Source organism: Drosophila miranda (genome assembly GCF_003369915.1).
Source record: "Drosophila miranda strain MSH22 chromosome Y unlocalized genomic scaffold, D.miranda_PacBio2.1 Contig_Y2_pilon, whole genome shotgun sequence".
Classification (NCBI taxonomy): Eukaryota; Metazoa; Arthropoda; class Insecta; order Diptera; family Drosophilidae; genus Drosophila; species Drosophila miranda.
The window spans coordinates 2,061,267-2,077,530 of NW_022881614.1; the positions used below are offsets into that span (position 1 = coordinate 2,061,267).

At 49.4% G+C, this 16,264-nt stretch overlaps 1 protein-coding gene across 2 annotated transcripts; it reads right to left on the bottom strand.

Moving 5' to 3' along the window:
• Positions 1 to 13,686: 13,686 nt before the first annotated feature.
• LOC117192764 (serine protease inhibitor 42Dd-like) lies at positions 13,687 to 15,128 on the bottom strand. Of its 2 annotated transcripts, none has more exons than XM_033397504.1 (4): positions 15,048 to 15,128; positions 14,080 to 14,975; positions 13,920 to 14,021; positions 13,687 to 13,850 (listed from the first exon to the last, which is right to left on the bottom strand). In XM_033397504.1, the coding sequence occupies exons 1-4, from the start codon at positions 15,061 to 15,063 to the stop codon at positions 13,734 to 13,736; spliced, it is 1,131 nt and encodes a 376-aa protein (XP_033253395.1). In that variant the 5' UTR covers positions 15,064 to 15,128; the 3' UTR covers positions 13,687 to 13,733. The 2 variants fall into 2 exon arrangements, with proteins under 2 accessions (XP_033253395.1, XP_033253396.1); XM_033397505.1 differs by having other exon boundaries at positions 13,904 to 14,021.
• Between the last annotated feature and the right edge of the window lie 1,136 nt (positions 15,129 to 16,264).

A 16,264-nucleotide genomic window follows, 5' to 3' on the forward strand; every position in this document is an offset into this window, starting at 1 on the left:
TTATTATTATTATTATTATTTCCCCTGAATTGATTGCTGTTCTGTCGGTTCTGGATTTGTAATGATTCGTCTACATCCATTGGTTCTGGGGCCTGATTTTGTTGTCTATTACCCAAGAAATAGGGTTGTCCAATTGACATGTTATTCCTCTGAAAATCCCTTTTTTGGTCGAATGGTGAACTATTAGTCCTTGGTTGTCGTTGGTTGAATCTTATTGTATTGTAATTATAATTCCCTGAATTTCTGGGGCCACTGAATTGGTAGGCAAATTTGGCCCGAATGTTATTTGATTGCAATTCCTGTACCTTTGCCAAGGCATTCGGTAAATCTGGGGGATTCAATGAAAATAGGATTTCTGCAATGCCGCCGTTTAGGCCAGTGACAAAATTATGTAAATTGGTCTCTTGTCACTGTAAACAAAGTCAAGTCGTGAAAGTATGGCATCAAAATTTAAAACTGTCCCGTGGTTGGTCAGTGCGTCATGTGCTGGTCCTGTTATTTTGTTTCTTAAAATTGTTAAGGCAATATAATATTGCTTACTTCCTTTCTTATATAATTTCACTGCAGTTTCTGCAGCTTCCCTCCATCCTACGTATTGTTTCAATCCACCATTGAAAATTGGTAGGGATTCTATTACCTTTAATGTGGTGTCATCTTTTATTGTCTCGTCTATAGTTTCTGCCTGATAATCTAATACCTGATCGGATTTAGTTTCTATTTGTTGTTTCAAATTTACTATTTGCTCCTGTACTTGTGAAATTTGAAGTGCTATCAATTGTTTGACCAGATCTGCAGTGAGATCGGTCCTTGTTTGTGAGTTAATCATTTTTAGTTTTCCAAACTCTAAAGTTAGTTGATCCACCTTCAATTTTTCTTATATGTTTGTTTTTATATTCTTGACCACCGCTGGGCTTAAACCTAATTGAACTTATATATTTAGTACTACAACTTTCGCTCACGAACTATCCGGTAGGGGTCGTCCTTCTTAGGGCCTTCCTTCTTGGTTTGGCTGACAGATCTTCGAACGGGTCTTCCTTCTTGATTTGGCTGACAGATCTTCGAACGGGTCTTCCTTCGTAAATTTCTTTGTTGTTTAACTGGGTCTTCTGGGGGTCTCCTTCTTTGGTTTAGCTGATAGTTTCACTTTCTTTGTGTTTTGTTTTGATTGGTTTTGTTTAAAGATTGTGGTTTTTTTGGTTTTTTTTGTATTTTTGAATTGTCTTGATTAGCTTTTCTTGTATTTATTTTTGCTCCGGTTTGTTTCCTTTTTATCTCACTTTTTATACCCGATACTCAAAATGAGTATTGGGGTATATTAGATTTAGGGTAAAGTGGATGTGTTAACGTCCAGAAGGAATCGTTTCCGACCCCATAAAGTATATATATTCTTGATCAGCATCAATAGCCGAGTCGATTGAGCCATGTCTGTCTGTCCGTCTGTCCGTCTGTCCGTCCGTCCGTCTGTCCGTCTGTCCGTCCCCTTCAGCGCCTAGTGCTCAAAGACTATAAGAGCGAGAGTAACGATGTTTTGGATCCAGACTTCTGTGATATGTCACTGCTACAAGAATATTTCAAAACTTTGCCCCGCCCACTTCCGCCCCCACAAAGATTGAAAATCTGTGGCATCCACAATTTCGACGATACGAGAAAACTAAAAACGCAGAAGCGTAGAAGATGACTATATCTTCTAGAGTGCAAAATCTGAACCAGAACGTATAATTATTATAGCCAGAATCAAGAAAACAATTTCATTCTTTCTTGCTCTGTCTCTCTCTAACACACAGGTTTCATGGTCGGTTTTGCCAAATGCAAAATATGAGTTCAAGGATCTCAGATCCTATAAAAGCCAGAGCAACCAAATTTGGTATCCACACTCCTGTGATATCGGACCTTGACCATTTTGTGTCAAAATTTCGCCACACCCCCCTCCGCCCCCGCAAAGGACGAAAATCTGAGGCATCCACAAATCTCAGAGACTATTAAGGCTAGAGTAACCAAATTTAGTACACACACTCCTTTAAGATGTCACTATAAAACGTATATCTCAAAGTTTCGCCCCACCCCCTTCTGCCCACACAAAAGAACGAAAATCTGTTGCATCCACAATATTGCAGATTCGAGAAAACTAAAAACGCAGAATCATAGATAATGACCATATCTATCAGACTGCTAAAGCTGGATCAGATCAGATAATTTTTATAACCAAAAGGAACAAATAAATTTGCACTGGCTACGCAGCGCCCGACGTCACGATCAGACTGATTTTCTGTCTCTCTCGCACGCACTCTTTGTCGTGTCGTTTAATATTAGCGGCGTCTGTCGGAGGAGAGCCATACTGACTTAGTATCGGGGAGAACTGTAGAGTTGCGGTCTCCGCAGCAACTCACAACGTTCCCCCTCGTTCCCCCCCCCCTCTAATATCTCACAGTCACTCCGCGTTTTTATATTGAAGGATTTATTCCATTAATTAATTGTCCTTCGGGTTTCGGCACGACGCAACACTTTTATTATTCGGTGCTTTTTATACAACGTCGCCCCACGTTGGGCGCCAATTAAATAACTGCGGTAGCGGATTGCGTTTTTAAAAAGTTTTTACTTAAGTTCTAAGTTTACAGATAAAGATTTAAGTTGAGGGTCACAAAGGATTCCGGACAAAGGCTTTGCGCGATCTTTTTTAGCTCGACTTTTCGGTGTGGCTTCTTGATCAAGACTGACTTGAACATTTTGATCTTTGCATCGTCGATCCCTTTCGGGAATAGTTTTTCTATAAACATTTCAAGGATTTCGCCATCCCGAGTATTGGATTTCGTCATCCAAAGAGAGAACTGTAAAATGCCTAAAGTGCAGGATCTGCAGAAAGCCGGGTGTGAGATTGTTTATGAGAAGCCGGGTGTGGGCAAACATTGGTTTTCCATTTAGGCGAGTGTCAAAGATCGGGATTGTGGCGGGAGCCATTGAGATTGTACATCTTAGAAATCAATTAGGCGGAGGCCCAAGATTGAAATTGTTTTCGTTTTGGAAAGCCAAAGATTGTTTACAACTCGTATAAGAGCTCAATAGAATTGGGTACGTTAACTTGCATACACACATATATCTACCCTCGCGCTCTCGCTGCCAACAGCGCTGAGCATATTCACACATATACATACTAACATATAAGAGATAAGAACACATAGTTCTGCCGCTCCGCTGCCGGCGTCACTGGCAGCGCAGCTCCGCGGCTTTTGGCTTATGAAAGCCCAAACACAATTGTTAAATTTAATCAACAAGAACCAACAAATCAGATCGGAGGGATAACTCCCGAAAGATCAAAATAAAGAAATACACATATATTTTTACAAAGAATTATACTTCTTTCCACAATATAAATTGAACTTAAATATATGAAAATGGTGTGAAAAATGTGTGGGATCAATTGAAAATGGGTTGCAGGAAAAGGTTTTTACGAAAGAGAATTTGGAGAAAAACAATGATTTTTTGGTTTAAAAAAATCTCAGCATAGGCGGAAATCAGTTCCAATCAGATATAATTCTCCATCGATCAACAAATTGAGTTTTCCTCATTTCTTACTCTTGCAGCCACAACGGGGCAGAGCCCGCTTCTTTTTATACCCGATACTCAAAATGAGTATTGGGGTATATTAGATTTGTGGTAAAAGTGGATGTGTGTAACGTCCAGAAGGAATCGTTTCCGACCCCATAAAGTATATATATTCTTGATCAGCATCAATAGCCGAGTCGATTGAGCCATGTCTGTCTGTCCGTCTGTCCGTCCGTCCGTCTGTCCGTCCCCTTCAGCGCCTAGTGCGCAAAGACTATAAGAGCGAGAGCAACGATGTTTTGGATCCAGACTTCTGTGATATGTCACTGCTACAAAAATATTTCAAAACTTCGCCCCGCCCACTTTCGCCTCCACAAAGGACGAAAATCTGTGGCATCCACAATTTTAAAGATATGAGAAAACCAGAAACGTAGAATTGTAGAGAATAACCATATCTTTAAGACTGCGGAATCTGAATTGGATCGTATCATTATTATAGCCAGCATCAAGAAAACAATTTCATTTTTTCTCGCCCTGTCTCTCTCTAACACACACGTAGCATAGGCGGCTTTGCTTAGAGTAAAACATTAGCGCCTAGATCTCAGAGACTTCAAAAGCTAGAGCAACCAAATTTGGTATCCACACTCCTAATATATCGGACCGAGACGAGTTTGTTTCAAAATTTCGCCACACCCCCTTCCGCCCCCGCAAAGGACGAAAATCTGGGGATATTCAAAAATCTCAGAGACTATTAAGGCTAGAGTAACCGAATCCGCACTCCTGTTAGATCTTACTATAAAACGTGGATCTCAAAACTTCGCCCCACCCCCTTCCGCCCACACAAAGGACGAAAATCTGTTGCATCCACAATATTGCACATTCGAGAAAACTAAAAACGCAGAATCATAGATAATGACCATATCTATCAGATTGCTGAATCTGGAACAGATCAGATCATTTTTATAGCCTATAGGAACAAATCAATTTGCAGTGGCTACGCAGCGCCCGACGTCACGCTCGGACTGATTTTCTGTCTCTCTCGCACGCACTCTTTGTCGTGTCGTTTAATATTAGCGGCGTCTGCCGGAGGAGAGCCATACTGACTTAGTATCGGGTATAACCGTAGAGTTGCGGTGTCCGCAGCAACTCACAACGTTCCCCCTCGTTTTTATTTCTTTTTAATTCCACAGATATTTGTATTTAAAAATATGTTTCCGCATATTTAATCCAAAAAGGAGGGGCTTGTTTTCTCTGCTTATATGTATGCCGCTTTTCTCTGAGTGTATGTAGTGTAGTGCAGTGTATCCCAAGTGTGCAAGTGCATGTACCTGTTCATCTAAGTGTGTGTGTGCGTGTTTTTTTTTTTTTTTTTTTTTTTTTTTTTGTTGTTGTGTGACTACAGGAAAGCTTCATGCCGACTCAGCCGAAGCCGAAGTGAGGGCCTCTACCCGCTCTAAAACCAACCACACCTATCCCGGATCCCGGCGGTACTGTCGCGAGATATTACTTCGCCGGGGGGAGATGCCCGTAGGGCTCTTCTCTTAATAATCTCCTTTATCCTTTATCTCCTTGCATTGCGTGCTCTTTCTTCGCGACGCAGTTTGGTAGCCATAGTTACGGCCATGAGTCTAATCGAGGCCCAGTTTCCTTCCGACTCCAGCAGGCATTCTGCCAGGTTTGACACCGCTGGCATTCTTCCAAGCTTGTTGCTTAGATCCTCTCGTTCTTGCCGAAATCTTGGACATTCGAAGAAGCAGTGCTCTGCGTCTTCGATGACCCCTGCGCAGACCACGCAGAAGGGGTCGTCCTCGTGCTTAAACCTATGCAGGTAGGCTTTAAAGCAACCGTGTCCTGTCAGCAGTTGTGTCAGGTGATACTCCACTTGTCCATGGCTACGGTTCAGCCAACTCTTCAGGTCTGGGATTAGCCTATGGGTCCATCGCCCTTTGCTGCTGTTATCCCACGAATCTTGCCATTGCAGGATTGTGCGCTGCCTTAAGGCACCTCTGGTGTCCTGGTCCGTAGTCCCCAGGGTTCGCTGTGCCCTGATTCCTGCGGCTTCTCTTGCCAGCAGATGGATGGGAATCATTCCTGCGACCACAAGTGCGGCGTCTTGGGATACCGTTCTGAATGCGCAACACACCCTCAGGGCACACAGCCTCTGGACTGCGTTGCATTCTCGGGCATATGTTTTATGCTTCATTGCATCAACCCATATTGGTGCAGCGTACATTAGCGTTGAGCCAACTACGCTCGCTAGTAGCTTTCGCCTTGGCTGTTTCGGGCCTCCGGTGTTGGCCATGATGCGGGATAGGGCCACTGCCGTCTTTCCTGCCTTGCTGCTTGCATACGCCATGTGATGCTTGAAGCTGAGTCTGTGGTCAATCATGACCCCCAGGTACTTCAGGCTTGGACTGGAGCTAATAGTGCAGTCTCCTACTCGGATCGTGGCCGTCTCCACTACTTTCCTGCTGCTTATGAGCACCGCCTCCGTTTTGTGGGTGGCTAATGAGAGATCCCTCCCTGATAGCCATGTTCTGGCTCTCTCTACCGCGTCGTTGCAGATTTCTTCCGCCGCTTCTTTCTGTTTTGCCACTACGACTATTGCTATGTCGTCGGCAAAGCCTATCACCGTGGCGCCCATTGGCATATCCATCTTGAGGATTCCATCATACATGATGTTCCACAGCAGCGGGCCGAGGACCGATCCTTGGGGAACTCCTCCAGTGATTTGGTGCTCACGTGTCCCTTTATCCGTCTCATATATGAGCACTCGGTCTCTTAGGTAGTCCGCGATGATATTCTGCAGATACGGCGGTATTTGAAAGTTTCTCAATTCTTCTAGTATGTGATCCCAATTGGCAGAGTTGAATGCATTTTGGACATCGAGTGTTGCCACTATGCAATACTCTTTGGTCCCGTACATCCATCGGGTGCCATCGATAGCTCGCTTTGCTATCTCACATACCTCGCCGATTGCGTCCACCGTGGACCTGCCTTTGCGAAACCCGTGCTGTCTCGGTGAGAGCTGACGCGTTACTGCCTTCTCCAGCCTGGTGTGGATTATGCGCTCGAGGATCTTACCCACTGTGTCGAGCATGCAGAGTGGTCTATAGGATGATGGCTTCTCGGTCGGCTTGTTCCCCTTGGGTAAGAGGACTAGCCGCTGTCGCTTCCATGGTCTGGGGAAGGTCCCTTCGGACATGCACGCATTGAATAAATCCACGTACATTTGTGGATTGGTCTCAATAGCCGTGCGGAGAACGGCATTTGGGACCCCATCAGGTCCTGGTGCTTTGCCGTTCTTGATCCGTTGTAGAGCTTCGAGGACTTCTGCTCCCGTGGTGGCTTCTATTTCAGGTGGCGGTATTCTATCCATCACCCTCTGGGCTGCCACTTTCTCTGGAAATAGGGTTTCTACTATGTTAACCAGCAGATCTGCACACATTGGCGGCGGGGGACTGAACACTCGCAGTCTCTTCATTACCAGCCTGTATGCGTAGCCCCAAGGGTTCGCATCTGCGTCATCGCAGAGCTTTTCGAAGCATTTGCGCTTGGCATCCTTGATCTGCCTCTTCAAGCAGCGTCTGCTTTCCTTATATTCTCCTTGGAGCCTCTCGAATTCCGGGGAACCTCTCGAACGCTGGTATAGTCGTCTTTTCCGCTGGCACTCCTGCCTGGCGCTACCTATTGCAGCGTTCCACCAATACGTTGGCCTGCGGTTGTTCAGGCTTCTTCTTTTCCTTAGCATGGAGGCATCACATGCTTCCAGCGTATGTATAGCCAGTTGGCGTGCTCTCTCGTCAGCCGTACCGTTGGTCTCATAGTCCTCAAACATGGCCCGGACCATATCCGGCTCTAGCGTTTCGGTCTTATAACCGATCTGCTTACCAATGAACGGGTTAGGTGCGCCCGTTTCCTGGATTTCACATATGAGGGCTTGGTGGTCACTCCCGGTGTATAAGCCACTAACTTCCCACGTTGTCCTATTATAGACCCCGTTCCAGCTCTGCCGAACGTCTGCTGTGTGCCTGTGTTCAGCAGTACGGCATCCAACGTCGCAAAGCATTCTAAGAGCGCCTGTCCCCTTGGGTTCGTTCTCGGGCATCCCCACTCCGTCGCCCAAGCGTTGAAATCGCCGGCTATGAGCGTAGGGTGTTTCTCCCGCGCATCTTCAGCAATCCTTTCCAGTGCCTGCGTCGCCTGCTGTAGGCTGAGGCTCGGGGGCAGGTAGCAGCTATATATGTGCACTCCATTTATCCGGGCTCTGGCGAATCCGTCTCCGACGTATGTTTGCAGTAGTTGCTGTGTGGGACTCGCACAGCTCCATATCGCTGCCTTCTTGCTCGAGTCAGCAATCCACTCTCCCGAGTTGCGATTCCGGTATTGCTCGCTTATGACTGCTACATCAATACGGTGCTCCCTTATGGTCTGGTCCAGCAGCTGCTGGGCCATCTCGCAGTGGTTGAGGTTTAGTTGGATGATTTTCATCTATCCTTCATTTGCTGCATCGCCTTTTGGTACTGCGGGCACCTCGAACTCGTCGTTTGGTGCTTCGGGTCCTTCACCCGGTGGCGCTTGCAAAGAATGCAACTTGGTTCGTCTTTGCAATCTTTGGCCTGGTGGTCGGCTCCTGCGCAATTGTAGCAGCACTTCGTGAAGTCTTGGCTGCTCTTACAATTAGGCGCGATGTGGCCAAATTCCATGCACTTGTAGCATCTTCGGGGAGTTGACTTGGGTCGTATTCTGCAATACCCCCACCCCAGGCGAATTCTTCCTTTCTCCAGGAGGGGCTTTGCTATAGCCGGTGGAACTTTCAGGGTCAGGGTCTGCGTGCTCCTATAGGCTGGTCTGATGGAGATGGCTGCGGCCTCGCAGATTTCCACCCCTGCCTGCGCTTTGAGTTCCGCTAGGACTTCCTCTTGGGTGGACACTTCGTCTATGTCCCTTACCTCCAAGATGACAGTTTCGGTAAGACTCCTTACTTCAACCGTGCTTCCTAGCGCTTCCTTGACTGCTGCCTGCATCTCGTGGGTTCTCGGGTCCGCCGATTTTTCCAGCATCAGCAACAGCTCTCCTTTTGCCGTGCGTCGCACCCCTTGCACCGATTGCCCTAGCTTTTTAAGACTTGGCTCTGTCTTGACCTTCCTTAGGATGTCTGCATATGAGACAGTGCTGGTGGCGGCGATGACTATTGCATCGCTGCGTGGCGGTCTTGGTCGTTGCTGCTGCTTTGGCTTTGGCCTTTGCCTAGCTACGACCTTCACCCACCCCACATCTCGATCCTTTGGGGCGTCCTCCGGTCCCTTGCGAGCTACGGCGTCCCTCATTTGGCCTTCCTGCGGTTTCTTCTCCGTTTTTTTTGACTTTTTGGGTCCATGTTTTGGCTTCTTCGGCCTTGGGGACGGGGACGGGGACGGGTGGGTGGTGTTCCTGGGCTCTGGCCGTGCCCTCTTTCCCGCCCTCTCCGTCACTGCCGGCTGTGTAACCTTGGCTACAGCCTGCTCCGCAGAGATCGCCTGCCAGCACGATTCCAACTCTCGCTGCAGATATTCGATCTCATCCACCAGATCCCTCATTGGGTTCGTGATGGACCTCTTTGGGAGCACCATCAGCTTCCTCAACTCTCTGGCCTTTTGGCCCAAGCTCGCCAAATGCGCCATGGCCCTCTCCTTCTGGTCTGCTTGCTCCTCTTGGGGGCGCTGCAGCGTTGGAGGAGAGGATCTTGCGCGCTCCTCCACTGCTTCCGCCAGCTGGTTTGGCGATCGCGCCAGAGCATTTTTCCGGCGAAAGGGATTCTCCTCATCCCAGGCGAATGAGCTTGTCAGTGGAGTGCTGCAAGCCGCAGCTTGTTCCCGCTGATCGCTCATCTCCGATCTGGCCGTTGATCTGGCAACTCCGGTTGCTGTGGCCGCGCCCTCTATTGGCCAGACGCTGTCGTTTTCCCGCACTTAGCTCCGTGCCTTTAGTCAGCTGTTCTTCCGTCGTTATCCAACACCACTTGCGGTGTGCTTGGCCAATTTTGCCCAAAAACAAAAGGAAGGCAGCAACCAACAAGTGGCGCCAAGAATCACAGCGAAGAAGAATAGGAAAACAGGCACTTACCTGCTGTTCCTTCCCCCCCCTCTTCGGCCTAGGGCTCGACGGCGTCCCACTGGGATTTCGGCCAGTACTATTGGCCAGGTGGCCGCTTCTCTGCTTGCGGACTTGCGTTACGCGCAGGTAAGTAACGCAGCACTACTATGGCTCGCGCTAACAACTCTTTGCCTCTTTTCCAGGCTAACTTCCGACGTTTTCCACTGAATTATACGGAACGATTTAAAAACACGACCGCACTCACTAGAATACACACTCTGTGTCTCTGTGTGTGTGCGTGTGCACTTGTGCATTTGTATTTGTCATTGTTATCAAATCTGACAGTTAATTGTTTTTGTGTGTGTCTGTGTCTGTGTGTGTGTGATGGACAATGGGCCAAAGCAATTTTAATTGTTGCCATATTTTTGCTACACTCTTAAAGCCGTGTACGGTGACGGCTGGGGGGAGGGGAGAGGGGCCGTGCTGCACATTAGCAAATCCTGGCAGGCAATTTTGTTTCATGTCTCACGCTGGGCTTTGTTATTAATCAATAAGGAGGGACGGGCGGACGGGCGGGAACAGACACATGACACACACACACAGACACATGCCACACACACACACACACAAAGACGCACGCCAGGCTCCAGTCTGTTATTTAATCAATGAATCAAATGATTTGATTTATGATTGCTTTTGATTGGCTCCCCTTCCGCTCCCCTCCACACACACCCGCGCACACACAGTCGAGGATTTCCCGCTGCTTAATGAATTATATCATATGTGAGGAGCTCTTGTTAGCCATCTTTAAAGCCATCTTCCATTCTGCCACCGATAAGATTTGATAAATAGTTGCTATGTAAATCGTTTGCCATTTAAAAATATATATTTCAAAATGATAATCGAGAGGCGTTTGATGGATGGTTTCTCCGGAAAGGGTTCTTCTCAGGTCGAAACGCGTTTGTTTAGCCATATTTCCGATTTGGTTTCCCACTTGGCGCATTTATCATATAATCACTGGATGAGTGGATGAATGGGCTCCCCCGCTGAGCTGGACCACGCCCCTAAATGAAGTACAGATCTCACGTTCCCTCTCGCGTTCCCCAGGTAGCTGTGTGCCTCGTGCCGCCGTCTGTGCCTCCGTCTGTGTCTGCATTTCGGTGACATTTTTGCCATTAGCCAAATGTCAATGCTCGCCTCCGAGTGGTAAGCAATTATAATAGATGGGACACCGAGCAAATATAAGGCTGCTGCTGTACGCGGATGCGAAGGGGCGATAAAAGAATGCCACTAAGGCCATTTGGTTGCTGCCCGCCCGAGGGGGCTGGGGTGGGGTGCCGATTGCTATTGCTTCAGCTGCAGCAGCGTCTGCCGGAGAGTGCCTGCTGCGACCTGACAGTAAAATCTTCCCGGGGATAATTTGAATAATTTCACTCACCCCAGCCAATCGCCCAAACCCCGCTGGCGGGTGGCGGGAGGCGGAGGGCCAGAGCCAAGAGGCAGGCAGTGAAAGTTCAGTCTTCAGTTGGCCCGGCTGACAAATGGCTTTTAAATCACCTGTCCGGCCATGAATCAGACTCCGGCCTGGACTATGGACTCCGGACTGCAGACTCCGGACTCCGGACTCCGGACTGTGCCCCTTGTTATTCCTGCGATGCTCCACAGATTTCTTTTTGCATACTTAAGACACTTGGCGTTGACTTGCAATTTGCAGCAAGTGAAATGGATGTGCTGCCATCAGCTGGTGCCCCGCCCACAGCCCATGCCTCATTGCCCCATTGCCCCATGAACGGGTGGCAACGCATGTCTGGCTCGTGGCTGGAGGGGGCATGGGCCCATGCGGCGTATGCGTAACCGCAATGAAAAGCCCTGTGCCTGTGCCTGTGCCCGTGTCCGAGGCGGAGTCCGTGTTGAACGCTGGAGCTCTGGCTCATCAGAAGTTTGGCCTGGATGACGGCTTATTATCAGCAGCGGCAGCACTTTCCACGCTCCAAAGAACTTGGCGGATGGGTGGATGCCGCCAGAAGGGGGGCAGAGGGGGGCGGGAAGGGGCATGCTGCACTTTTGTGATGGATTAACCCGCGCTTAAGCTGCAGTCGAGCGATAAGTGCCGCTCATGGCAGGCCATTTTGTGTGCTGCCGCTCACTCAGCTGCCACACCTGCCACGCCAGCAACTTGCCACCTGCCACCTGCAACCTGCCACCTGCAACCAGGGAGCGACGAGAGGGTCTATGCCGAGTGCGCGACTGACGCAAGGTAACGGAAGCTGGCAATGAGAGACGTTTTAAAATTGATATGTAATTTCCTGCATCATGTGGCAGAGGCCAAAGTAATAGGCGTCCTGGCAAAAGGACAGCCCCAACACATGCAGAGGATGCAGAGACAGGACACTCGAATGGCAGGCACGTAAGTCAAAGTCAAGGGTACCATAAATAAGTTATATTATGCCTCTACGGATAACACTTGCCAGTTAGTTGATTTACTTTGCCACAAGCATAGGTGGGGTCTCCCTCTCATTCTCTGAATGATTTCCAGAACGGGCAATCAAGCAGATCTATTTCTATTTCTACATCCATGGCCCTACTTCGCTGTCTTCAGAGTGGGGGCTCTTCTGGGGGGTGGCAACACCTAGCGAATCCTACCATCTGCACTCGGACACAGGCCTTGGTTTCTGGTCCCCCACCTCTTCAGAAATGGTAACCTGAAAATCTCATTAATGCACACGCCCTGTGCCTTTCGTAATCCGAAACATAATGCCATGAAGATGTTGCACAAACGGCGATTTAAGTACTGTGCTCCACACAGGAGTGGAGCCCCAGAATGGCATTGATTCCAGTGGCCTGGCTGTGGATCTGCTCTTGTTCTGCCTCTTGTTGTGGCAATTCTGGACCAAGCCGTGTGTGTGTGGGATGATAAGCTGCCCCACCAACCGAAATCTCATGGCCAATGAAGATGCTTAATGCATTTTGTGACCGCCGGCACTTGCCGCCCGTTGTTGCATGTGGATGCGTTTGATTGGTTTTGAATTACATTTTAGGGTCCGGGCCGGGCCGGCACTTGATTTATCATGTTGCAGTTGCAAATGCAATTACGGCCAGAGTCCGGCCCAGTCGCACACATATTCACAGTCGAATCGAATCGAATCGGATCCATAACTGCCCAAAAAACAGACCAATCTGGGGCAACTCTTTTCCATGGAATGCAATTAATTTGCTTGGAATATTTGCCGTTCCATCGAGTCGTGTTATTTGCAAAATTCCACATAAATTCGTAATTCGTTATTCATTTGACAAAGTTGCAATCAAATTCATTTTGATGCCGTTCCCAGTAATTCGATTATTGTGACGTTTTACATTAGCATTTAACACAACTCCAACTCCAGGTCCAAGTCCAAGTCCAGTTTCGATTCCGATTCCGGGGCCTTGGTTCGCGTTTTGCTGCTTGTGTCAGCTGCTGTTCCATGGTCCCTGGTCCCTGCTTCTGCCGGAATTGCCCGGCATTTGGCATTGTTGTAGGAGCGCCGTGCCGCGCCGCGCCGGCCCATTGCCGTGCAATCTTGATTACTGTCAGTGGCAGCAGTTGTATTTAAAATTGGCTAACAAGTTGGCTGGACTGGCCCGGACCCGGACCCGGCAAAAGAATTCTGACGGTGCTTCTCCTCGTTTGCTGTTGCCTTTTTATGCTCTGCAGTAAGTATCCTGTATCCTGGGAGAACCAGGGAATGCTCCGCCTGGGAGGAAGGGAAGGAACGGAAGGATCCGGGTGGATTGCCCATAGAGTACTTGGGATGCTGTCTGCTGTCTGGGGGAATGACAGATCCTAGAAGACAGTTTAGAGGGTATCTCGTGGGCGGAATGCTCGACCAAATCGCTTCCACTAGATACTTTTCATTTATTTTTGCAGCTGTCGTTTCTTTGTGGCCCCACTCCCCCTTCCCCCCTTTCACAGTGATCTCTCCGGGCAGCCATTTTTCTATTTGTTTTGCCATCTCCCGCCCCCAACCAACCTCCCAATGACTTACCTGCTGTGGGGCTCTGTATTCTGTGCGCCTTTCTATACATTTGTTTGGCAATAATCTGATGTTCGATGGGACCAGGGCGGCTGATAAATCAGGGCTTTAGGAAACGCCCCACGAAGTAGACGGTTCTGTTGTTGCGAATCGCAAAGACGAACGGGCGGCTGGCCATGAAGAGCTTGCGATCGGGGTTCTGTACGAAGGCCGCTGCTCGGGCGGCTGCAAAAGAGATCAGAGAGGCCATTGGAGAGGGACAAGGCTCCATCGGGGACTCCACGCAGGACTTACGCGTGTCTGGATCCTGGCCTCGGAGATCAGCTGGGGCGACTTTTTGGCGAACAGGCCACTGAGATCCGCCTGGCCGGGGCTGTAGATCCGAGATATGCCCATCTGCAAGAGGTCAAAGGGTGAAATGGGGGACTCCTGGTCTGGTCGGGGCTGGCCTCACCTTCTGCATGGGCACCTTCAGGTCGATGTCGCACTCGATCTTGAACTGGGGCATCACCACGTCCACCTCGTGCATCAGGCCTTTGGTGGCCACCTCGTTCAGGTCGAGCAGCGCCAGCTTCTGCTCGAGCTCCGGCAGTCCGTCCACCGCGTGAGGCACGACCAGCATCATGCTGATGTCCGAGTCCTCGAAGGGCAGGTGCAGGATGGAGGCCTTCTTGGAGTACGCGAAGCGGAAATCCCTGACCTGACGCATCATCAGCAGCTCCATGCGCTGGGCGGAGTTGATCCAGAAGTCGCCGGCGCCCGTGCGGTCCATGGAGAAGCGCTTCGCCCACTTGGCCCGGAAGTAGATGGAGTTCACGAGCAGCACGCTCGACTCCGGGCTGAAGGAGGCCGGCGTGAGAAGGTTGCGGACCGTGTAGAAGGTCTGCAGCTCCAGCCACTTGTTCACCTGCCGCGTGGACGCGTCGACGTCCGAGAAGTTCAGGGCGCCCGCCTGGGCGTTGAAGAACTCCACGTCCTTGAGGTTGAAGTCCGGACGCAGCGTCAGGTCGCTGCTCACGTACAGCCGGGTGATCAGCCGCAGGGCGGCGCCCCGCTCCGAGCAGGTGCACTCCCTGCTCCAGAACTCCGCGTGCTGCTTGGCGATGTCCTTCTTCCCGGCCGCCCCCAGCATCAGGGTCGAGCGCAGCTCGTTGGCGCTCTTCCCCCCGGCCCCCATGAACACCAGGGTCAGGGCGCTCCGGGCAGCGGCCGGCGAGACCACCATGTTGCCCCTCGGCGAGTCCTCGTTCAGGGCCCGGAACAGGTTGCGGGCGAACACAATCGGACCCGCACTCAGCGAAGGCGCCGTCGTGCCCGCGGTCGCCATCGGGATCAGGCAGAGCAGCAGCGCTGACAGTGGAAAATTTTACAATTTCGAAACAGATCTCGAAACGGATCTCGAAACGGAGTAGTTTTTGTTACCTATTTCTCCAGGCATGTTGGGGTCTGGAGCTCTCAGGGGAACCGACTTGGATGTTCTCCGATCACTGATCGGCGCATGGATGGAATAATGGATGGAACAATGGAGGGCCTCCGATGAGATCATCTATCGCGAGTCGTAGTCAAACCGGTTCCATTGCGCCGCCAATTAATCGAATTCCCTGTTGTTGTGGAGCCCCCTTTGGGAGCCCTCGCAGAGTCGAAGTCGGTGTCGGTGCTGCTCGGAGCCCTGTGCAGCTTGAGGAACCTACAAGCTGGCTTATTTCTCGAGTGTTTCCGATCCACTGCCATTGCAACTGCCAAGGCCAAGCTCTGCTCCCGAGGGCTCTTCTCAATCTGCGGCTAAAAGTGATCCAAGCCATGAGCTCTTTCTGTTTTTGATGACATGGAAAATGCTTTTTGTATGGTTTTTGTGTCTGCCATTATTTTTATCCGCATACACAAAGAGAAAAAACGTCCCGAGAGTTGAATTTTCACCCTTCGATTGCGGAGACAGTGGAAACATTTCCATATTTGCCTCTAAAACTTAAATATATTTTCTACAAATTTAAAAAAATGTATTATATTTATCTACAAGTGTTTTATATTTTTTAATAATTTTTTTCTTCTTAAAATTCCATTTAATTAAATTTGGTCTTTTACACTGCCACTTTTCTCTCAGTGTATGTGTGGACTTTTATTTGTTGCATTGTTTTTTTTTTGTTTAGTTTTGTTTGTATTTCTTGCATCGCTGCCAATTTTTGTCTCGACTGGCAAATATTTTCGCAGCTCTCGAAATGGTCAAAAGGGTGTGGTGGGTGGTGGTGGATGGTGGTGGGTCATTGGTATTTGCATGCCACGACAGTAAGTCAATAACATCAGTGTATTGGCAGCTGCCTCGGCGGTTCACCATTCGCCCCTCTCTGCCTCCTTCCTTCCCTCTCAGGGGCTTATGTGGTGCAGGGGGCGCTCGTCTTTTGTGTATTCGATGGAGTGGGTGCTTAAATGCTGTCTACACATTCCTCTGGCCCGCCTTCTCGGTTTCTCCCGCGAGCAAAGACTGCAGTCGGGCATCGCTTTGCGCAAATTTCGCGCTTGATTTGCCTGCTTATGCGCCTGAAGCGTTTCCTATTTATACGAGTATTTAAATTTCATTTCGTTCACCTTTTCACGTCACATGGCTTCCTGTGTCTACGGCTTTGTGTGCGTGCGTGTGCGTG

Coding starts and splice junctions, on each gene's coding strand:
- LOC117192764 (XM_033397505.1), bottom strand. Junction 14,022..14,079: donor TGAAGGTGCCCATGCAGAAG/GTGAGGCCAGCC, acceptor GACCTCTTGCAG/ATGGGCATATCTCGGATCTA. Junction 13,851..13,903: donor ACGCGTAAGTCCTGCGTGGA/GTCCCCGATGGA, acceptor TCTCTTTTGCAG/CCGCCCGAGCAGCGGCCTTC.